This window comes from Pygocentrus nattereri, chromosome 6, assembly GCF_015220715.1.
Source record: "Pygocentrus nattereri isolate fPygNat1 chromosome 6, fPygNat1.pri, whole genome shotgun sequence".
Classification (NCBI taxonomy): Eukaryota; Metazoa; Chordata; class Actinopteri; order Characiformes; family Serrasalmidae; genus Pygocentrus; species Pygocentrus nattereri.
Genome location: NC_051216.1, coordinates 11893012 through 11918089, shown reverse-complemented (window position 1 = coordinate 11918089; position 25078 = coordinate 11893012). Strand labels below are relative to the sequence as shown.

General features: G+C 39.3%; 1 protein-coding gene across 4 annotated transcripts in view; it reads left to right on the top strand.

The window, feature by feature from the left end:
- The first annotated feature begins 915 nt into the window (after positions 1–915).
- The window catches only part of glsb (glutaminase b), a 71607-nt gene continuing 47444 nt past the window's right edge, over positions 916–25078 (top strand). For 2 of the 4 annotated variants that reach the window (XM_017713497.2, XM_017713496.2), the window contains exons 1-3: positions 916–1358; positions 23912–24008; positions 24627–24748. In XM_017713497.2, the coding sequence (XP_017568986.1) occupies positions 1060–1358; positions 23912–24008; positions 24627–24748 (518 nt within the window). In that variant the 5' untranslated portion in view covers positions 916–1059. The remainder of the gene's footprint in view (positions 1359–23911; positions 24009–24626; positions 24749–25078) is intronic. The other 2 variants (XM_017713495.2, XM_017713494.2) reach the window with 2 other exon arrangements.

The window sequence follows — 25078 nt, the reverse complement described above, 5'->3', positions numbered from 1 at the left end:
AGCCAGGCAGGTGGGTGGGTGATGCCAGGAAATACAGGGGAGTGGGTGGATGATCACTAGGCCATATGGGCAGAATGCACCTGTGCAGTCCTAATCTTTCTATTAGAAAACTGTACAGACTAATTTTGACACTACTATCTTCACAAACTCACTTTCTTTAACTGGAGTTCAACAGTATAGCATGACGAAAGTGCTAGTGTATATTATTAATGTTCCCTTGTTCTTGCTGATCGCTCCCACATGTGCTCTTTCTTATCAAAACAGCTAATCTGAGGCCTGTGTAGGCCACATTCAGACCACACCTTCTCCTTAGGAGACTGATTCACTCTGTAGGTCATTAATGTGGTGTAATTATTTTGCCCAAGACTCTTCATATCAGATTAATGAGATCACATGAAACAGTGCCACCGAGGAAGCTACCAGATGTGGACAGCAAGTTTGATGAAGGAAGCGTAAAAACAGGCGTGGCCACAGCACAATTCTCGGGATCATCCGTTCATTACCACTGCAGTCAATTAGGGGAATTACACTATAGATCATTTGAGATCAATGCCCTGTAGGCCCGAGCATCAGCAGAGAACAGAAAAGAGAATAATCCCTGTGGAAGGTGAATGTTTGTGGTTTCTGCATTTGCTCATTTCATTTCCATGTCTCTGTCAGTGTCTTATGCCTCTGATCTGTGACCCTTCATGCTGTTCTGGTCGACCTCATCAGCGCTATCAAAGAGCAGCAGCACTGTGAGACGCATGACACGAGGCTCCATGCGCATGAATCATTTCTGATCAGGGGGTGACGCAGGCGAGGCACTTATGACCGGCAGCCGAGCCGGCCAATTAGATAACGCGCAGCTTTGACTTCAGCCAATCAGGCTTTAGAGGGGGCGTGACCGCGCACATTTTTTTCACCGAATAGCAACGGCGTCGTGTTACAGTTGGAGGAGGCGCGAAGCGGAGTGAGGTGGCCGATATAAACGACTTCTTGTTTTATTTTTGTTGTTTAAAAAAGGAAACAGCACAGGTTAAGACCACCTTTCACTCACTGAAGCTCGACAGGATTGAAATGTTACAGTTTAGGTTTTCAACTGCCCTGGAAAAGTTGTTTCACACGAGCCGCAAGCGTCCGTTGACCGACATTGTGAGACATAAAGCCTCCGTGCCCAAGCCGCTCTGCTTCAGCAGCTCCTGCCCCCATGTCCACCGCACCTCTGAGATAAAGACGCTCCGCTACGGCGGACACCGGGCTTTCTCCCACGTGTCGCCGCCGTGGAGAAGACCCCTGTGTACAAAGGCTGAAGGAGCGATAGAGCCGAGTGAACCGGTGAAGAAGGATGAAACCGGGCAGGAAACTGCGGCAGACAAGTAAGAAATCCACAGAAACCCTGTTACAGCCTGGAGGTCCCGGCAGACCCACCGTCAGGAGGGCTTTCAGTCAGATAAAGAGCTCTTACGGTCCCTGTTTAACTCTTACTCTGTTGGGTTGGCAGTGTTAGTAATACCTGCGGTGTTGAAATCAGTCTTACAGGGTTATATTTGCTCTGACAGTGTTTAATTCAGACTTACAGTGTTTATTGTAAGCATACAGTGTTAAATCGGTCATTACAGTGTTAAATCCGTCCTTAAATCGGTCCTTACAGTGTTAAATCGGTCCTTAATTCGGTCATTACAGTGTTAAATCGGTCCTTACAGTGTTAAATCCGTCCTTAAATCGGTCCTTACAGTGTTAAATCGCTCCTTAAATCGGTCCTTACAGTGTTAAATCGGTCCTTACAGTGTTAAATTGGACTTTACAGTGTTAAACCGGTCCTTGCAGTGTTAAATCGGTCCTTAAATCGGTCCTTACAGTGTTAAATTGGACCTTACAGTGTTAAACCGGTCCTTGCAGTGTTAAATCGGTCCTTAAATCGGTCCTTACAGTGTTAAATTGGACCTTACAGTGTTAAACCGGTCCTTGCAGTGTTAAATCGGTCCTTAAATCGGTCCTTACAGTGTTAAATCGGTCCTTACAGTGTTAAATCGGTCCTTAAATCGGTCCTTACAGTGTTAAATCAGTCCTTACAGTGTTAAATTGGACCTTACAGTGTTAAACCGGTCCTTGCAGTGTTAAATCGGTCCTTAAATCGGTCCTTACAGTGTTAAATTGGACCTTACAGTGTTAAACCGGTCCCTGCAGTGTTAAATCAGTCCTTAAATCGGTCCTTACAGTGTTAAATTGGACCTTACAATGTTAAATCGGTCCTTGCAGTGTTAAATCGGTCCTTGCAGTGTTAAATTGGACCTTACAGTGTTAAACCGGTCCTTACAGTGTTAAATCGGTCCTTAAATCGGTCCTTGCAGTGTTAAATCGGTCCTTAAATCGGTCCTTGCAGTGTTAAACCGGTCCTTACAGTGTTAAATCGGTCCTTAAATCGGTCCTTGCAGTGTTAAATCGGTCCTTAAATCGGTCCTTGCAGTGTTAAATCGGTCCTTAAATCGGTCCTTGCAGTGTTAAATCGGTCTTTACAGTGTTAAATCGGTCCTTAAATCGGTCCTTGCAGTGTTAAATCGGTCCTTACAGTGTTAAATTGGCCCTTACATTGTGTTAAATTAGCCCTTACATTGTGTTAAATTAGCCCTTACAATGTTGAATTCAGGGCTTGAGTTTTGATTTCCAGTGTTAAATTTAGGTGTACGGTGTTAAATTGGCCCTTACAGTGTTAAATGGGGCCTTACAGTGTTGACTTCAGTCTTACATCGTTGAATTCAAACTTGCACTGTTAAATTGGCCTGTACGATGTTAAATTGAGGCCTACAGTCTTGAATTGGCCAGTCTTGGCCTACAGTCTTGAGTTGGCCAAGTTGAATTCAGGCTTACAGTGTTCAGTTGGACCATGCAGTGTTTCATTCAGACTTACAGTGTTAAATTTGACCTTAAAATCTTGAACTCAGGGCTACAGTGTTGAAATCAAGTTTGACCCTGACTTGACCTTATAATGTTGAATTGGGATTTACTGAATTTATTTGAATTTACTGATTTATTTGAATTGGGATTTACTATGTTAATTTGACTCTTATGTTGCTGAAATTATCTTTACAGTGAAATTTGGGCTTTTCAGTTTTGTACTAAGTTTTGGGATAGTGAATTAAAACACCCACAGTTTGGAATGAAACACCTATTGGCGCAGTTATATAAGGACTGTACGTGTTCGTCCAACGCTGGGTTTTTACTCTTGATAGATGAAGCTCTGAATATTGGAGCTTAATATTTGCATGACTTTAACTAACAGCATGGACACTGGCTGCTCACCACACAGAACAGGTCGAAAAGTGAACAATTAATAATTAAAACCAGTTTATACAAATATATATATGTCAATATATTGATATATTCATGCAGGTTGCCTTACTGACGTGGTGGAAGGATTTTTTAAAGATTGATGGACTGATTGATCCACTGATTTGTTGATTCATTGATTGGACATCAATCAGTGCTCATGAATTGTTGTATTTTTAGGCTACGTCAAGCATGGCAGCTGTGCACTGGCCCTCTCCTTCTGCAAGAATCTGAGAAATGATTGTAGATCCACTGTTATTCTTGACGAAAGGCCTGGTCAAGTTGAGTTTAACGCTGCACACAGAAGCAGTGTGGAAGTCGGATGCAGGGGGGTTTAGCCATTGGCACTGTTGATGGCTGCTTTGGTGTGCAGTCTGGCACGCTCATTGCTGAAACCGCTCACGCTCTCCTTTCTCAGTTGCTCTGTGGGCTGTGAGTCATCAGTTGGCCATGAACATGGAGAACTCTGCAGATGATGCAGGAGCTCGGTGCTCCTGAACAGCTTGGTTTAATTAAGAATATGATAAAATGGTGATAAATGCTACTGTTATTTTCTTGGCTTTCAGTTATTAAAAGGAAAGTTTTCTTGAAAGTAACCAACAGCACACCCGAGCGATCATTCAGTACCCGTGCAGTGCAGCGTATTAAGTTGTGGAGTTTTCTCCTGCAGGTGTAGAGATGTAGTTCTGTGAGTGAAAGACTGCGAAGCTTCACTGGGTCTGTTTGTGGTAAGTGGAGAGAATTAGCACATTGCTGTTGGCTTATTCACTGGCAAAAACGACAGTTAGTTACTAACTAAAGACGTAGTATTTAAAGAGTTATAGGCTACTAATAGCTTCTAGGTTCTTCTAGGCTAGGTTCTTTGATGTTTCATTGCATAAGTAGGCGGATTCCTTATATTATCCAGAATGGCACCTGTCAGTGTAATGGCAGTTCTCATGCCATCAACATCCAATAAACCTTAAAATCCCATGCCAGAAAAGTGGCTAATTCTGCCGTCTACACTTCTTCAGATTTTCAAATGCTGGTAGAGAATATGATCTAATATAGTCGGTGGATTATTATCTTGTTTGTGTCTCAAAGTAGTACGCATGAATAGAAATATATTAATATTATAATGATTATATTGTAACACACTAACACACAGAAAGCTCCAGTTCCACACACTCATCCATTTTACTGTGGATAATATGGACATGCGCTCAGGGGGCAGATTTCAATTTGTTTCAGGACAAAACCTCTGAAAGTATCATGGATAATAGGGTTAGGGATGGGTGTGAAGAACTCTAGAAGAACTCTACTAAATTGGTACCGGTTCCTGACTAAATATTGGTAAGCGCCTGGACAAACTGTGCTGTTATGTGTATTTATTCATTAAAATTAATTCATTTACAAGCAGACATTTTTAAATCTGAAACAAGTGTTTGCTTTAGAAAAGCAGGTGCTGCTTCTGCGTCTTCAGCACATATTTATAGGTATTTATAGGTAGTTCGCTCTGGGTAGGATATTTTGATTGCTTAAATCACCTTATCAAAAATGCTACCAGCATTCAAACAACGAAGCTGAAATCAGCTTCCTATACTCCAATTCTTCCACTCCACCTTAAATGTCGCAGCAGTTACATGTTGGTGCATTAGGCATTATAATAATAACTGCTGCACCTTTTGAGGTCTAATAGGAAAATCTGAACAAGAAGCTGGTGTATAGGAAGCCAACTTCAGCCTCATGTTAAAACAACAGGTAGAATAGTTTGATAGTCTAAATGTCCTGATTTCCAGCATTAAAATAATAATTAGGATATTTGATAGCCTAAATGAGCTTTTCAGGGGAAAGTAGTAATATTAAGATGAGTCTGTACTCAATTAAAATTTGAAGGTTTGAACTTGGGTTAACTATTATTATTAATTAATAATCCATTATCATTATTTTCAACTATAGGGAGATTGACCAGAGCCTTTTCAAATCATTTAATGTCATGTCTTTGTTTTTTGCATCAAATTATGGAGAGTAGTATCATTAATAAATATCATTAATATCATTAATAAGAGTCGATAAGCGGTATCCTAATGTATCCTAATGATACCCGACCCCATATAGGGTTACAGAACGTATTGATTGTGTGAGCATGTAGAGCATGTAATGCCCAACTGAGTAACAAAGGGATTAGTGTCAATGGAGGAAACCTAATCAGTTTCCTGATATTGTAGGTATGGGCAGAGGCATGTTGGGATCAGAGACGTGACAGCTGCGGCCGTGGAGCCCTGGTCCTGCACAGATAAGGCCATAACAACCAGAATGACATTGACCAGTTTGTGGCTAGTATTCATTCGGTTGAGTCATCATCGGCAGAAGTGCTGCTGCAAGCACTGATGTCAACCCTTTTGGGATATTGTTGTATGTGAACCATTGGCTGATTCTTTGATTATTAATCTCAAGACCAGAGATCTGATACGAGGTATCGGTACTGGTCTCATATCAGCAGGGCACTGGATTGGATAACAGACAGAAACAGCATATTCATTTGATCCAGTTCGGTAACAAATCTGTTCTGAAAGCGCATGGTATTGGACGATACTCATGGTTTTTGTATCAGTTTCAGTATAACTGGTGTCATGCCATATTTATTTAAGACCGATTTGGCCATCTTATAGAAATTATTCAGTAGCTACAATGAAACTAAGATAGGTTTAATGTAATATTGTAGGTATGAGAAAGAGAAACGCATACAGACGTGATGTTTGTCACGTTTCTTGCAGGTTGTCTCCTGAATAGACACCAGAGTGTAAATGTCTTCTATGCTATTTTGTTAATAGGATATATATAGAAACTGAGTAGGCCCTCATGGGTCAGCTCCTGTATAATTTAGCTCTAAAAATGACCTGAAGTGTCTAATTGAGATATTTGCTTAGAGCCTGGTTTCCAGTCCAGCTCAGTCCGTTCTCCGTATGCTCTATGGAGGGAGTCAGTGGCCATCCGGGGCGTTGTAAAATGGGGGCTGTTCCAGGGCTTTGGTCTAGCGTTAGACGTGGCGTGTAAGGACACAACCTTATTCCTTCCTAATGGCTGAAACAGAAAACTTATCGCTCTGAAGAAGCCAGTCATGCAAACCCTTCATTAGGATTCATAAGCCTGTGTGTGTGCAGACATGTGACCACACCTGAAACCTTTGCATGTTTAACTTTGAGCGGGAGCTTCCTCTAAGATATACTTTTAGAGCATGTGCTTAGAAATGAACATTGCAATAGAGCCTGGATGTTGTGCCAGGCTTAGATCCAAATTCTTTGAAAAATATGACTCAGCTGGGAAAAACTTCTCAACCGAAATAAATCAGTTAGTTTGAGTGCAGATACAATGACACTAGTTTCTAGATGCGGATTCTGCTTCACAGCAGAGCAAATAGGTGGCTGTTTTGTTTTACGAGGCTTTGTATTGTTTTCAGTCTCGAAATGTTTTACATTCATTTGGCTGTTAGCATCTCTTTAGGGTAGATTAAAAAAAGATATTTATCATTTACCGGTTTGGAAGCCCTGTCAGTGAGGCAATGCAACTGATAACATCTTCCTGCTGCCGTTTTGCACTGAGCAAATCTTTAACCTGTGACTGCAGTTGCAGTATATAAGCTGCATTGGGCCACACATCAGCTAAATTACTTAACTCTTGGCCCTCTTGTCTAGCCTGGCTGTGGAACTTCCTCTACCAAAGTCTGTTTGCTTTATAGCAGCAAAGATGACTGATTTTAGTTTGACCAGTTGAAACTTAGATGTTCACCAGACTGCCTCACAGTCTGGTACCAACGCCAGACAGCTGGGTTTATATTAGTCCAGTATGGGACTAGATGGTTTTGATTTCAAATTTCTGATAATTGTGTATCAACAATTATCATTATTATTTTTAAAGAGTCATGGTAGAATTGTCAATAAAAAGTAGTTTATATAGCTTTTGCCTTCAGAACTGCCTTAATTCTTCGTGGCAAACAACATTCCTCAGAGATTTTGGTTGGTTATTTGAGTTCCTGTTGCCTTTCTGTCATCTAGAACCAGTCTGACCTCTCACATCAACAAGGCATTTTCGTCCACACAACTGACCGCTCACTGGATATTTCCTCTTTTTCTGACCGTTCTCTGTAAACCCTAGAGATGGTTGTGCATGAAAATCCCAGTAGATCAGCAGTTTCTGAAATACTCAGACCAGCCCGTCTGGCACCAACAACCACGCCACGTTCAAAGTCACTTAAATCCCCTTTCTTCCCCGTTCTGATGCTCGGTCTGCACTTCAGCAAGTTGTCTTGACCACCTCTACACATCTGAATGCATTGAGTTTCGGCCGTGTGATTGGATGATTAGCTATTTGTGTTAACAAGCAATTGAACATATTATGTGCCTAATAAAGTGGCCGATGAGTATATATGCTTTTATAAAGTGCTGGGGTCCATCTACCTGGATTATTGTTAACAGATTTCAAATACAGTGAAATGGATAAAAGGCTGTTATTTTAGTGCAGTAGGCAGTTGTCAGCTGAACAGTCTGCTCTTCTGGAGTACATTAAATATATCATCAAACATCAGTTAAAAGTTTCACTCAGGTCCACTCGTTTGTCTGATGCTGTTTTTCTTTTAACAGTTTTTCCTTTTTTTTCCAAATCTCAGTTACTGACAACATGATGTGAAGTTTTCATACTGTCCAACTGCACAGGCATCGTTAGAGTCTCAGGAGCTTGTCCTTTGTGTTAGCTGACTGTGGAGTGAGTTTACCTGCACTGCCCTATTATCCCTCATCACTTATTCATCATGGCCTTCGTTTCTTTTCAGGGTGGGTGTGTGCAGCTTTGCATGGAGACACTGTTGCTCAGAACAATTGGTCAATGGACAAAAATTCCTAGACGGTTGTTAATGTCATGAAGTCTGTGGACTGTGAACATTTCTTGAGAAATGCTGACCATCTCATACAAGCATTACATATGTATTAAAGTGTAGGTCATAAAATTTTCAGCAATGTTACATCATTTAAGTGGTTTTAACTCTCAACGGTCACATTTATCAATGACCAAAACAGTTGTTGTAATTGTGTTTCTTATTAATAGCTTACCGAAAAAATTCTGCTGAAAGTACAGGTTAAGTGTTTGTGTTAGTCAGGAAGAGAGGCAGGAGATATTCTATGGTTTTGATTTTGAGTTTTTGTCGGATGTGCTGTTTGTGTTTTGACACATTTTTGTTATTTAACACCGAAACAAACAGAACAATGTCGGAAGTGCAGATTAGTACTGACGAGTGTAATTTATCTTAAAAGTCCTTGTTAATTCATTTAGTATGTAGTTAGGTGATTACTTTTGAATGGTGTATGTATATATATATATATATATATATATATATATATATATATATATATATATATATATCTATATATATATATATATATATATAGATATAGAATCCAAAGCAGTAAAGCAGATTTTAAAAGGTTAATTCTAGCGATGGAGTATCGGTACTGATACTGACCTTTCTAAATGAGTCGATACTGTTTCTTAAACACAGTCGCTCTAAAATAGACAAGTGTTGTTCCATTCTCACTTTGCGCTGGTTTTATTGGACCTGAATGCTCTGTATAAGCAATAAATATAAATTATCATATTACAGGCACATTTTTTGTTTAAGGAGATGAAACTTGTTTTTTTGCAAATGTAAAACACACCAGGCATTTCTTTACAATATAGAATTAGAATAAAAGCCCTGACCTGGAGAGTTTTTCTGATTCTGTTGTGCTTCACACCAGCTTTGTCAGTAAATAATACAAGCCGAAAAATGAAAAAATGTCTGATTTTGAGATGATAAGTTTATTATGTGGCCTTAAATAAAATAAAATTAGTTAATTCAGTTAGAAGAATTAATTCCTTCAGTATGAATGAATGATTGTTAAACGTCACATTTTCTCGTTTATAGAACTAAATCACCTTATGCACTTCGCTAAAAACAAGAGTGATGCTTTGCATAAGTGACACTATGTGCCGCTGTTTATTATATTAAAATGAATGGAAAATATAAAATTGAATGAAATTCCCTTTGGCTGTCAGTATACTTTGTGCACTGTGATTGAATAATAAATATCCATCTACTGCATCTCATTTTAAAAATAATTACCAAAGTTGTTTAGGAATGCAAATATTGGGAACGGCGCATCCTGAGTTTAGTTCAGTGCCGTTTAGCTGCTCAGATGTTCATGTCCTGCCTGTATTGACACAGTGAAGGGAAAAAAGCGTCTCTGAAACAGGTTTTATCAGTTTTTGAGTGTTGCAGTGCTTCCAGGCAAACTGTGTGTGTACAGTTGTTTTTATATTTCTTATATCAGGCAATTCATATTAGATATTTGCACACAAGTTGTTTCCCTAGTGACCAGCACAGGGTCACATTTTGTATTCAGCAGTTACAAACACTCACATGATGCTGGCCTTCATTATTAAACAGCCGGTCCATCGACACCGTGTCTTTTGTTTTGAGTGACTAACTCCAGCTCTGTGGGTGAGGAAAGAGAGAGAGAGCACGAGGGGTAATGAGAAATACCCAGTGATATCATTTCATCTGTTTGCTATGCAGGCATCAGTGTGCAGGTCTGTGTTTGTGAGCTGCAGGTGTTTGATATAGGAGGGTGCGTGCCAGGGTAATAATGGTCATGTATGCCCAGGGGGCTAAAATAAGGAAGAAAACTTCTGAAAACTGCTGAGGTGCATTTCTTTTTCCAGAAACGAAACTTGCTATATGTTGTGCTGATTTTTAAAAAAAAAACAAAGAATGGAAACATGAAATATGTAGGGCTGAGTTATGGGTACGGTAGTTAGGGGTTGAGTTAAGGGAAGGGCTGAACGATTTGGGGAAAATATCTTGATTTTTCTGATCAAATTACAATTGTGATTTAAATGTGATCATTTTCTGTTGATTAAGCTTGTGGCTGGTTTTGCCTAGAAGACCAGCACTTCCATTTTTTCAACCTTAAAGCTTAATAAAACACTGCATGCTGTGTTAATCAGCTTTTTTTCTATTTTCCTATTAAAAACCTTTTAAGGCAACACTGAGTAATGTAGCGTATGGTATGTAGCAGCTTTTGTCATTTGAAATAGAGATTTTGATACATGATCATTCATTCCTGGTTAAAGATGGGCGATATGGGAACACAGTACTTGATATTTTCATGGTTTTGTAAGAAATTGAACGGTAGAAATTCTCCAAAATTGCACCAGAATGCTGCAGTTCGTGAAAAGTGGCTGAATGGACTGACAGCCTGTCAGCTACTTGCTAGTGTGTGGTTGTTACAGTATGAACTGGTTGTTGTTCACAGGCTTTCTGTAGCTGGTCCAAATCTACGTTATGATACATGTAGATGTTTAGAGTTCTAGATATGCTGACAGTATCTTATGATGAAAACAAAAGTAATGAAAACATACTGCCGTTTTACGTCTTATGGTTAACTCCTTAAAATCACAGGCCGTAATTACATATTACGGTTTACTATTCAGTAACTACAGGGGCTTCAGTGCAAACTGGTTGAGCTATTCTTTGGTCGTAGAAGTGTGTAATAAATCTTTGAGCCTGTCGGTGAGTCCTGGCCATTTAAGTCGTTATGTAATGCAGAATATCTCGTCCTTTATTTAGTCTGGCATTGATTGGTACAGTTAACAGCAATAGAGAAATAAAATACTATAGATTTGTCAATTAGCTTCACTCCTCATAAGCAACTTTTTGACTCTAAGGCAATAACTAGGACCCTAAATGTAAACGTAATGCTGTTTCTTCTCCTAACAGAAGTTTACACAGCTGTTTTCTTGTTTTCAGCCTGAATTCGAGGTTTGAAAAAGCAGCACGTTTTTTTGAAACGTCAGTGTAATTGTGCAGCCTCCCATCACACTGAGCTCATTGTTGAGTGTTTGGTTATGTGTTGAGATCATGGTGGAAACCCTGCCATCCTTATTTCGACCTCTGTGCCGCCCTCAGCTCTAACCAGACGAATGAGCTCGATCTGCTAACAGTCCAGCTAATTGTGTTGGAGTTGACGGTGTGTGAAGAAGTGGCTGTGCTCTGATCTGGCGCGCGGTGGCCAGGGCCTTTGTTTTCCATTAATTAACAGAGCTCTTGCTAAGGGCTACCAGGTTTACTCTGCCTGGCTGGCTTCCTTGAGTTCATTTAGATTTCCTCTGTAAACTTTAATTCTCTGCTAAGTAGATAGAATTGAAGCTAATCTAATAAGCACATCAGGGCTGTCATTGTATTTTATGTTGGTAATTTAGTAATCAACCAGTAATTTTGATGATTAATTATCAGATTTTTCAACAAAGGTCAAAGAAACAAAATGGATTTAATGAACAGTAATAAACCATGCCTGGTTTTTCAGGGAGTACCTGAATACTTGGAAACGAGAAACAACAAAATAAAGACGACTTTATAACGACTTGTATACTTTTTAATAAAAGTAACAGAATTATGTTCTCAAGGCTCAATTTCTTACAAGATACATTACACTAGTTATAAAGTATAATACCGATTTGTGAGAGGGTACATTTTTAATATGGAGTGTATAATGTGTAAAACTCGCAGCCCTAATGTCATTCATTCTGAGCTTGGATGCTGTGACACTAACAACAGTGGGACTGTAAAAAATGAGTGCTCCCATGTGTACATTCACTCACGCCTCTCCCTTCCTTCGCCTTGACTTAACCAGAACCCTTTATATAGAAAGGATTACACAGAGTAGGAACAGAGATGTAGATCCACAGAGCAGAAGCTATTACTGCACTAAAGTGTTGGGCTAAACCTCAGCCTTCTTCACTCTGCAGGTCTGCTGGTGCTTTCTGACGTGTACCATGTAGCACTGAGCTAAGTGCTCTTCTGAGAACACACATGCATGCAGCATTTAACGTGTGTGTGTGTGTGTGTGTGTGTGTGTAAATGAGCCTGGTCACACTATAACGAAACCTGTACGGCTGTCATAACCGAGTGTAATTTGAATAATCTACTGATTAGTTTAATTATTGAGCATAGTTTTTTTTTTTTAAGCAAAACTGACCAGTAACAAAACATGCCTAACTTTCCAAAACATGAGCAAGACCATCAGAATACCTAATTAAAAATAAATATATACATTCAAGAGGATGCATCTATCAGAATAATTCTGACTGTAAGAAACAGGGCTGTACAATATTGACTTAGAGCAGCAGGAGAATGTAAAATATCTGCACTGTTGGAACAAAGATCGACATACAATCTCAATTTTGTTGCATTTTTTAGTTTTCCACAAGGGCCACTTATAGCATTTGTGTTTTTTTGTGTGTGTGTGTTTTGTACCATAAAGATATAATATTTCAGTTTTCTCATATTATGTTTTACATGCCATTTCCCAACCTCTCTTTATCCTTCAGAATTAAACAGGCTGGTTGTGTTACTGTGTCTTTAAGACTGAAATATGCAAAACAGTTTGTGTTGATTGGCTGTCATTTAGTGTGCTTGAAACACTGATTATAACTTCAGTGCTAATAGTGTGGGCCCTGTAAGAATAACTTGCCTTGTATTTCATGTAGTTACTGAGCAATAAGCCTCTGAGTATAATAAGCCTGGGAATTTTTAGGGGTTGATCAGGTAATTGTGACAGCCCTAACAGCTTGTCGGGCGACTGTACAGCAGATCACACGCAGACTGATGGCTGTGTTTAGGCCTAAATGCTGAAACCTAATCGCTTAACCACAAAGGGCCTGAGGTTGAACAAATTGCAGCAGAGAGCAAAAAGAAATGAACAGTGTCGCGAATCTGGCTATTACAGGATTAGCTGCAGTGAGGCACGCTGCCGTGCGTCTGTCATAAGAGCAACCAGAGGAGAAAAGTTTACGCTCCACCTGATGCTCTGTTCAGCTGCCATCACACACATACAAGGTGACTTGACCCCCAGGAGGGCCTCACACACTCTCTCTGCTCTCTGGAGGGTTGCACAAAGAAAAGAGCCACGCGGTCCTCTCAGCCAGACAAAGGCCTGTAATGGGAGAGCACAAGAAGGCCAAGAGAAGGAGGGCAGAGGCAGTCTGAACATTTCTCACCCCGTGACTTTTCAGAAATAGAACTGATAATGTTCTTCTGACTTTCCTCAGGGGGGAAAAGATGTAATTAGTGTGTAAACAAGGAACCCCATGCCAGACTAGTACAGTCTTATGCAAAGGTTTGGGCACCCCTGGTCAAGTGACGTGTTTTGTTCATTTTCTAATTGAAAATAAGTTACACATCATGTACAGAGAACAAACATGGCAAATAAATAGAAATTGTGCACTAGAATTTGCAGAAAATTGTTCCCTAGAGATGCATTGACTTATTTTCTCATAGAAAATCCAAAATATTTGTATACGACTGTGCATGTCTCTTTCTTTGAATAGAATTTTGCTATGACTTATAAAGTGATTTTATTAATGAGTTATTTAAATGGTGCACTGATCATGACTTTTCATGTTATTACATTGTCATTAACCACTTATTCAACACCTGTGAACACATGAGACACATGAGGTCCAGCAAAAGTCACAATACAAGTAATATTGTTTACTTTTTCATGAGCCAAACTGCCATTTAAATTCATAAATGAAAGATTAAATGTCTATTTAAATATATAAACATACATAAAATAAAGGGCTGCAGCAGTGTAGCAGCAACATTCAAACACACTGAGAATGTACTGAACCTGGCTTTAGTTATTTACATCACAAAATTGTCACACATATTGTCGACTATAACAACATGACCGATTACCAGGTGCTTGTTTTGAGCAAAAATCAGCCGATTGCGAAGTGCATTTTGTGAGTGATGTACAAGCACAATACCTAGTTCCTTTTTGTATGTTCTTGCTTCTTATAATAATATTATTAATAATATCATATTACGTTAGACTGCATTAATGTTTAGTTGTGTGATTAAACATTTCACGGTTAAGTAGGTGATAATAACCTGTCATTGTATGGAGTATCTCAGGTGTAGTCCTGCCTCACTAAAGTTGTTTTGGTTCGAGTTTCCCAGTTTATCTACATCTTGTTGCCACTGTTTGTTTCAGTGAGACAGAGTCAGCAGTTCTGGTTGCAGAATACAGTGTGTTCCATCTCCCTCGCCGCTCAGTGCACTCAGAAGAACAAACACTTGAACCTAAGCAAGGCAACCGTGCCTAATGCACCATGCACAGTTCAGCCTCACTGGGTGTGATGGGAGTTTTCACCTGGACATAATCTGGATTGCAGCACCGGTAGCTGCAACATCTGTTACTGAGAGTGATGCCTAAACGCTGTGATTTAATTTCGCTGGATCCCACAAGCTGGTGGACCTATTTTAACTCATTAAATTTATTTATTTGGTCATTAATCTTTAGATTTTTGACTGATAACTGATCATCATTTGTCAGTAGTAATCATTAACCAGCAAGCATAAAATCAAGAACAGGACCTATTAGTTATATATGTTTTGGATATGAAATCTGATTGGCTGAGCTGCGTTCAAAGCCGTTGTGAAGTAGGTGATATATGCACACTTCCACTGAATTCTGTACTAAACAACAGAGATATTTAGAAGTGCTTCTTGTGTGGACTGTGGAATATAGTACTAATAGAAGGGGCCAGGTATATGCCTATGAAGAAAATCTGTATTAAACATCTTCTTTATGGGACTGACAACTATATTATGATCGTGAATACATCGTCAAAACTTAAAATGTTGATGAAATGACTCATTCTAAAGTTATAAAGTTATATTTACTGCTCAATAGCCCTTAAATGCCATGACTAAGGCTAATTTGACTCCATATAAGCGCTGGAAAGCAGACACCGTCCACTGTGTCCTTCTCTACAGATTTACACACCCCTTTATGATTTCCTCAGACCGCTGTTCATCTCACTTTCTTTATGAAAGCATGGACACAATAGTTGATGTTTGCTTTCGATATGGTGCTGCTGTAGTTGTGCTTTTGTAAAATGCTCCAAGGCATCACTGTTTCGAGTTGCGCAGCAGTCACTGTGTGGTATGTCAACGGTTTGTCTGACCTAATTTTGATCAGATGTGGACAGCCTGGTCCTTATGACGCTGTCCTCCATTTCATGCTGATATGTCAGTTACTGTATTTTCTTAATTAATCGTATATCTCTCACTTAATCCAAATTTCATTTCCAGTGTACATTTTCCTTTCTCTTACTGTAATTAGTGTTAATAACATTATTAATCATTAACAATTCATCTCCTCGCAGATGCCTTCTAGGTTTTCAGAACATAGGATGCTTAAGCCCAGCCTAAAATGATTAGATTAGTAGGTGTATGTAATCAATGATGATTTAATCAATACTATATATTTTCTGAGTATTTTCTTTCAGTACATGATCACTTATTTCATCTATCAGAAGAGTCAGTCATACTGTCTATATGGCCACTCCTCTAAGGTCGTCTTGGAATGTTTTGTACTTTTCTTGTGCCTCTATCACAGGTATATAACCTTGATACTTAGGGAGGGAAGATTGTTTGGGCCAGTTGGGGGTCTCTGTATGAAGACGCCTTGAAATAAACCTAACCTTCTCCTCAAAAGTGCACAACTTCGTCTGGGTTATTGTCAGTGACTCCAGCATTGTGTACAATTCAAAAACCTGGCTCAACTGAAATGATAACCCACCTATTCAGATTAGAGCTGTTTTTAATGGAAATTGACCAGTAGTATTGGCCCTTATACACTCCCAATTTATTTGATAAGTACTATGTAAATTATGAAAGTGAGGAACAGAAGAAGGGCGTGACATGCTGGCCTTTACCGTTTGAAGGGTTAAACCGGTTTTTGTGTTTTAATTGGTTGCTCTGGGTGCCCTTTGGAGTTACAAGTGTCATGTAGGTCCCATCTCAGCTGTACTGTAACCTTTACGGAGGGCTTATTCTGAGTACTAGTGGAAGGTCAGTCTGATTGGAAATACGATGCACATAAAGCAGCCCTCACAGCACTAATGTTTGCATTCCAGCTTTTTATAGAGGTAATGAGTAATCCTTCCTGTGTGTAATGTTTCCACTCAAAGAATGTGAAGAAATAAATTATTGACATTCTGATGCAATTATTAACTTCCCAGTTTTTGCAGTCGAATACCCTGCCAACCTGGTCAGAATACTCTTCATTTGACCCTGGACAGTCTGGTAATGTCAGATAGTCTTTGAGAAATGGAAGAAGAGTTGGCATGTTCATGCTTTCTGTACAGTGTGGACTGGGCTGGCAGGCATCTAACGGTTCTTATATATGGACAGTAATGGCACCAAATTGCATGTACCATTCCAGGAAATGGAGCCTATTTTCTTGGGTTAGCCGGAGCTCGGTTGTTTTGATGAAGCCCGGGCAGCTGTAGTCACGGCTGGATCCCCACTTCTGCTCTCTCCTCTAAACAGCTTCCCGCTCGCCAGATGCAAAACACTTTCAGTTCCCTGGCAACCACGCCGAGTGGTTTTTCGCACTCGTTCAAGATCACGTTTTCGCTACCTGTGTATGAAGTCTTACCTGATGCACATGCTGCAAAGGTGAATCATGTTCAAAGAATCTGTCCCAGACAGAGCGGTAGTCTTTACTGAAGGATAGAGCACAGTCAGCGTGTCAGCTTTTGGTCAGCAAGCCTAAATTTGGACATCTTTTATCCCCGAGAATAGCTGCCAAAACATCTGCACCATCAGCTAGAGTTTTTTAGCACAGGTTAAAGAGAACTGTATTCTTGCATTTGTTAGAATCATGTCGGTGACGATTCTTAAGAAAAACTGAGTTATAAAACAAAATTGCAAGGTGTTAGGAAGAGTCTCCTTGGACAGTGTTCTCCCTCAAGGTTTGTTTTAAAGCCTTCCTGAGGCGGAGATGGAGATGCTGAGATTTTCATTGGGAGTGACAAGGATGGACAAGATTAGAAATGAGCAGATCAGAGGGACAGTGAAGGTGGAGCAGTTTGGAGATAAAGCCAGAGAGGCCAGGTTGAGATGGTTTGGACATGTGTTGAGGAGGAATAGTGGATATATTGGGCAAAGAATGTTGGAGATGGAGCTGCCGGGTAGAAGGAGTAGGTTTATGGATGTAGTGAAGGTGGACATGGAGATGGTTGGTGTGAAAGTAGAGGAGGCAGTAGATAGGGCAAGATGGCGGCAGATGATCCGCTGTGGCGACCCCTAAAGGGAGCAGCCGAAAGAAGAAGAGTTTTAAAGCCTTCCTGTTTTTGAGCCCTTCGGTTCTGAAGCGGAGACTTGGCTTACGTTTTGATTATAGCTACCTTGATTGCTACCTTGAACATCAAACTACTGTAACAATATAATTGCAGTTGATGCCAGAATAGAATAGAATAGAATAGAATATTGTGTGTCTTTGACATCATAATGGGCATATATTGTGATGGACATGTACTGAATTTAAATATATATGATCACAGTGTTTTGTTACACACCTAATCTCGGCTTCAGTGCTGTTTTTGCAACATATTTATTCATACCCAACATCATGCACATAACATCATTCAGTGTAGGTCATGGATCCTATACATTTGTACATTGTAGTAATAATTGATGCACAGTGATATCAGAGTCATATTGGTAATGACAGATAATTGCTTTTAAAAAATTATCAGTATAGTACAGATGACTTGACTAATATTTCAAACAGATGTTTGATGATGTATTTATTGCACTCTGGAAGCAGTTTTCATGGGGGGCAGGTAGGGGGCTGTTTATTATCAGTTTATTAAATTTGCTTTAGCCAAATCTAAAAAAATTTAAAATGGCATATGTTATGAACACTATTGAAATGAAATACATGCCAACCAATTACAGTGTATGGCCATACCTGGGCCATACATACTGAATGAGCTATCTATAATGTCATAGAACAGAGCCATATCCCAGATCAGCAATGACTAGCAAAGCGGACAGGGTTCTGGTAAGACTTGGGCCTTGTTTGTTAAGTGAAAGAGATGATATATGCTATTTGCAGTTAATCTAGTCCCAATTTTCATATTTTATAAATGTTTGTTATGGCAGATAACTTTGTGAAAATATTGTATAGTTGCATTAGTCTTGAATTGCCATATCAGTGCTTCCATAAGTGGAATAATCATACTTTTCAGTATTATCATGGTATTTTTAAAAAAGTGTAATGAAAAGCACTGATACATAAAAAAATCACCTACAGTTTAAATCTGATAAAGAATTGTATCTATTTTTACTGCTTTTCTGTTAAAATATACAAAATACATGAAAACATGAGACATTACCATCGACCTGCAGCACTGTTACTGTGGAGATGGACAGATCGATAAATAGAGAGATAGCACTGGACTTGATTTGTGCACCGCTCTCCACTGAACAGTCCTCTTTACTCTCTTTATCAGACCCCGCGTGTGTGAGTGTGTGAATCAGGCTGCTCTGTTTACTCTATCATTGCTGCTGGGTGGGGACGTCACGTCAGGCACTCGAAATATTCCCGGTATCCCACATAGAGATGACCAGAGAGAGACAGGAATAGGGGAAGAAAGAGAACCGATATGGTGGATGGGAACAGGTTTTTGCGTAGACAGGATGAGAGACAGGTAGAGAGGGTGAGAGAGGGCAGATGCCCTGTGGGGAGCTTCACAAACTGCTGTTCTGCAGGCTCAGTGACCTGCAGAGAGGCTGTGAACCGAGCTTGCCTTTTGGCTCTCGTCTGTAAGAGAGAGAGAGAGAGAGAGAGAGAGAAGGAAAGAAAGAGAGAGAAAGAAAGAAAGAAAGAAAGAAAGAAAGAAAGAAAGAAAGAAAGAAAGAATAACCTCAGAGCTGGAGGTGATAATTGGAAGCTGCAGCAGAAGCTTCTGTGTTTTCTGTCCTGCTGACCGCGAGCAGAGGACACGACCTGCTCTGTCTGGAGCTTCTGTCGGCTTTGCTGTGGCCCCTGCCTCACTTGCACGCTGAAATCACAGTCAGCCAATTGATTTTTTCCTTTATGTAACACGCTGCTTTTTAGAATGTGGTGATGAGACACATTCTCCACCTACGCGTCGTCCTCGTTTCAACTCTGCAGCATAAAGTGAGAATACTCCTAAAAATATGATAGTTTTATGAGCTTTATGAGGATTCACAGTGAAATGCTTTTGAAGCCAAACGTTCTTTTTTATAAGAGGTTGGGTTGGTGATACGGCGAAGATATAACATCGTAATACTACACAGCATTTTCTAGATACACAGTATGCGTCACAGTATTCATTTTTTCTGAGAACTGATATGTTGGAACAGACGATAAAGACCCAGCAGTGGCACATTTAAAAATGCAGTGTTTTTATTCCATTTTCCCAGAGACTGTACTGCATTAACCCTTACATGTTGTTAAACATTTTCAGTGTTTTAAAATATGCAATTTATTATTAATTCAACCTCAGAATCCTTGGCCTTTGCTAATTTTCTTTGAAGAGCATATAAAATAACACAATTTCAGTGTGCTACAGTATGTTTCACACTGTTCACCCTCCACACATTTATATTACACAATGGTGTTGAGGTCAACCTTCAGGGAATAAAAGTGTGTAGGTGCCTGTGTCCTTCACTCTGTTCTCCTCCTACATGGCCTGCTGTTAGTGTGTGTCTGTGTTTCTGTATGTGTATGTATTTGCATGTGTGTGTATGTGTGTGTGTGTGTGTGTGTGTGTGAGGGTGGATGGCGTGGGCAGACTGCTGACTGGCTACAGCTGCTATAAGAGAACCCTAGACTGGACACTTGTGATATTTTAAACATGTAGTATTTTCACATAAATTGCTATGGTTCCAGTTTGGAAAAAAAAAACCCTAATGCAGTGGGTCCACCAGACCACTGAATAACAAACATCAATACCCCACAATGGTTAAATCCACTTAAACTGGACTAATTGTGCTGTCTTTGCAATAAAACATGCAGTTCAGTGTTTTTTAAGCATGTTGTGACAATGTTAAATCATTTATCACAGTAACAATAAATATCATTATATTTGCCCAGCACTAAAATGAGGTATTCAGTGTCCTTGCTCTTAGTTTTTGATGTCATGCAAAAATATTCAGTTCACCACAATTGTTTCACTTTAAAAAGTGTTGGATGTCATTTTGCATGTATTGCTTAATAACATTTAATTAAAATGTGGTGTTTTGTCCATTTTATGTGTGCTAAAAACTGCTTTTGAGTTGGTGTTTAAGGTCACTCATCCATTCTGCATGTTTTTCTTTTCCCCATCGCACTGTTTGGCCGTGTGCGTTTTGTGTAAGTATCAGTTTATTTTATTTCCTTCAATCTGAAATCATTCTCTCCTAAACTCGATGCTTCTGACTTTACTCGTTCTTTCTCATCTTCTCTCTTCAATAACTGTCTTTTCTATTGTCAAGCCTGTTTTTTATTCTAAGTATATTGTCTAATGCTGGTCTCCTGATCAAGTTCAAAGCCCCATGGCAGGATCTGGTGGGGAGCAGTGAACTGACAGATGTATTGTGCGCGCTCAGTGGTGGGAATGCTAAACTGCTCCTGCTCTGGTGGGACTATGTTTGGACAGAGTGTGTTTGGATAGCTCTGTGAGAATGGCGGCTACAGCCAGCCACTCAGTCCCCAAACTGCCATGTGGCCCAATGCCAGAGCAGCTTATCTGCGGCTTGGCAAACATCAGAGCCTGAGCCATCCAAATGTGATAATGCACAGCTCGGCTCAGTTAGGTAACCACTACCTTCATCCCAACAACAGGGAGTTTACACACGCACACCTACGTCATGCAGGGGCCCCTTTGAAGCTCTGCTGTAGATGGCTTTTGTAGTGATAATAATATTATGATTTAGAAAGACAATAATGATGATAATGATGACGATATGTGAGAAGCGCAAGCCTTGTTTGACTAATTTCATGCACTATCAAAATAATCAGATAGTGATACAGTACGGAACTAAGTAGACAAATATGAGCAGTTTTATTTAAGGCTAGACTTTCTTAATTTTAACCTGAACTGTCCGTGTCATTTTACACTTATTGATTCAGTCAAACAGGGTCAGCATTTATTTTTCCTTAATCTATACAATAAGGTCATACTTTTCTATCCTTTTATGTATAGTACTTAAATGTTAGATCATTTATGAAGGAGAAAGAGGGCTAAACACTGTGGCCGTTTCACTTGCTAGTTGTTTTAAATGGGTTAATAATATCCCATGAATAATGGTCTTGAAATAGTGGAACTATGTATAAGAAAAGGTGCATGGTACTCTCAGCATAGATGTACATGCCTTTAATAACCAACAATCTCTACTTCCAAGTAGAGATGGTACAGTTCTGATACCAGGTATCGATATTAAGCCGATATCAGCAGAAAACAGCATAAATCTGTGCTATCCAAATACTTATACATTGCACTATATGTTGCTGTGCTCTTGCAATCTTTGGGGTTGGCAATATGGCAAAAAATGACATTTTCAAATATCATGTATCATGATATTTGGTATTTCTGAGATTTAATTAGTTGGATCAGACAAAATAGAACCGGCCATGTATAATAATAATAATGATAATAAAAACCTATGACTAAAGTTATTTTTATTCATTAATTTACAAACTGCCCTGCACTTAATTCTATTAAACAGGTCTACTTATGCTTCCTTTGCAATTAACCATATAATGCGGGGGAGTGATGATGAGGCGGACGCATATGCGAAGAGAAGCGAGATCCATTATCAGGGTCAAAAACGGTCCGGGGTCAGAGCGCCAACACGGACAAAATGGTGGACAGACATGCCAAAAAAAATGCAGGATAAACACCACAACAGAGAACAGAAAATAAAACAGAGGCCAGAAGATATAACACCGAACAATACAATGCAAACTATACAATACAAAGGGTTAACAATACTCACGAGGATAACACGGGTGAGAATAATCAAGGGTGGAGTCAGGAAACAAGGGGGCAGGACAGGGAAGAATCAAAACAAGGAAAGCACATGGACAAGACCAAAACAAAACAAAAGCACATGGAGGAGTGGGAGGGGCCAGTCGTGACACCATGTTGTTATCTGTGTTCATTAAGCACTGATGATGTCCACATTATGCTCAGAAAAGTGTGTTATGACATTTATCATACTGATAAAATATCATCATATTGCCCACCCCTAGGCAATCTCATTCATTCATCAACTGATTTTATGAGCAGTGCATTATATGGTACTACCTCTACTACCTCTAGTGTATGACAGTATCTCCACTGTTATGAACTTCCTCCTTCTTATTCACTCATTTTAGTGAGTCAGATCACAACCACAAAGGCGCTACATATGCAGTTACCATAGTAATTTATCTGTGTCTGAAATCTGTCACCATTGTACCGTAATACATGCCAGACATTCCTGCCAATGAATGATTAATCATTATCAGTCTTTCCATAGAGGCAACCTAGATTGTTCAAAAAAAGAATATATCAATGACCAGGGATGTACAGTGATACAGGAATCACATTTATATTCTAAAAGATTACTTTAAGAAGGTATCAACACTCGATGCTTAGATTGTAGCAATAATTCAAATGAATATATGATGATGCTGCATCAGTTCATCCAGAAGATCAGAACATGTAATCCTTGCTAAGCTGCTATGCTAAGAAATAAATCTTACATATACAAAGGCCCATATCCTACATTTCTTGTATTTTAGTTATGAGGTTTGTATGGTTTTATGTACCAGAATCATTCATGTTAAAATTTAAACAAGCAGTTTTTTGATTGTGCCTTCAAGACATTAACATATCTAAATAATCTCTGTTCTGATTGGCTGCCCTTTCTTGTACCACTTTGAAAGAACAGTCTGCTCTCAAACACTCCTTATAGCTTCAGTGTGAAAAGGCAGATTATATAAATACGTAAAGAGTTCAAAGTGGGCTGTTTTTGTCACTTAGTTTCCATATATGGCCTGCATGGCCAGGGGTGCGATTGATATGTATTGTAACTTTAACATTGATTTAATACTAGATACTACATACATTCTTTTACAAAACAAGTGAGAGAAAATCAGTTTTCTGTTACACGGGCCCTTTATTTTTAACGTTTCATGAACGTATTTGTATTGACATCAGCATTGGCTTTGAGAAATATGTGCAAGAAATTAATTGGATATTGGCATTGGCACAGAATTCACATATCAGTGCATTCCTATTAATGACCATGATACATGTTGGCTAATGACTGACAAGCATACTGAGATTAAGATATGACTAATAGGGAGGAAAGAAAAGCTCCTTTCCATTTTCCAGGTAAATGTCTGGCAGTAAAATTTAAATGTAAGTCATTTGTGCTGCTTCTTTAAACACAGACGCAACAAGCCTAATGACATTAGACACATGTAAGTGACTAATAGTGAAGAACAGAAAAACTCCTGTCCCTCTTTGCTGGTCTAAGACACTGTGACAATGTTAAGATGCATTACTCACAGCTGACCCAACCTGCTGGGTTATATCCTCTTATTGTTCATCCTGACACTGTAACATGCCTCTGTGTTCATATGCCACTGTGTATGCGTGAGACAAATAAATCTGCTATGAAACAGTGTACATCTCATTAATATGTCTCTATACTCTGTTCTTTTGTGTGCATCAGGAGAAGAAAGGCGGGTATCCTGCCGAGCCTGGAGGACCTGCTCTTCTACACCATTGCTGAAGGCCAGGAGAGGATCCCAGCCCACAAATTTATCACGGTAACAACCCTGTTCATTATCCCTGCATACACAAGTACATACACAAGGACCAGGCTAAACCATTTGGAGAAAACATAATTGCTAACATAAAGTTTCTGACCAATGATGGAACTTATGCTTTTCAAAGAGCTTCCTGTTCATGGTCCACAGTTTGAGCTATAGGCATTAGGCCATGTTTAGTTACGCTTGGGTTATCTTATCTTAACAGGTTATCTCATTTAAAGCTATGTACACTGCACTGTATCAGACCTTGACACTCTGTTGTTAATAGGACACCGCAGAATATTATAAAAGCTGCAGTGTTTATTTCTCCTCTGGACTGATATTAGGCTTGTTATCTTGCGGAAACGTTACGCGTTTGCAATATTTGTTCTGTCAGATTACAGCCCCAATTCCAATGAAGTTGTGACGTTATGTAAAACATAAATAAAAACAGAATACGATGATCTGCAAATCCTTTTCAACCTATATTCAATTGAATACACTACAAAGACAAGATATTTAATGTTCAAATGGATACATTTTATTGTTTTTTGTAAATATTCACTCATTCTGAATTTGATGCCTGCAACATGTGAGGGTGATTATACTACAATTCAAATTGTGTTTTTGTGCAAGGCACTGAAGGCCACTGGACTGCGAACAGGAGACCCCCGACTGAAGGAATGTATGGACATGCTGAAAGTAACCCTAAAGACCACGTCAGACGGGGTGATGCTGGACCGACATCTGTTCAAAAAGTGAGTCAGCACTTTGTGAATAGAGCTGTAGTTGTTCTTGTGTCTGCATATGCCCAGAATATGAACACTTGTAAAAAATGAGAGCTGTTGGTTTTATTTTGCTTTTATATTCACATGTAATTTTGTAATTACATGTTTAATAACATACAGTGAATTCCATTTACGTTGACATTGAGTTTGCATTCAATATCATCATGTTTGATATATTTTTAAATCCTTTTCAATGTCAAAACATACCAAAAACATTGCAAAAATGCAAAGGCTGCAGACATTAACATTTACTTTCCATCAAATTCAAATCATAATAAAATATCTCCTCTTTTACTTGGT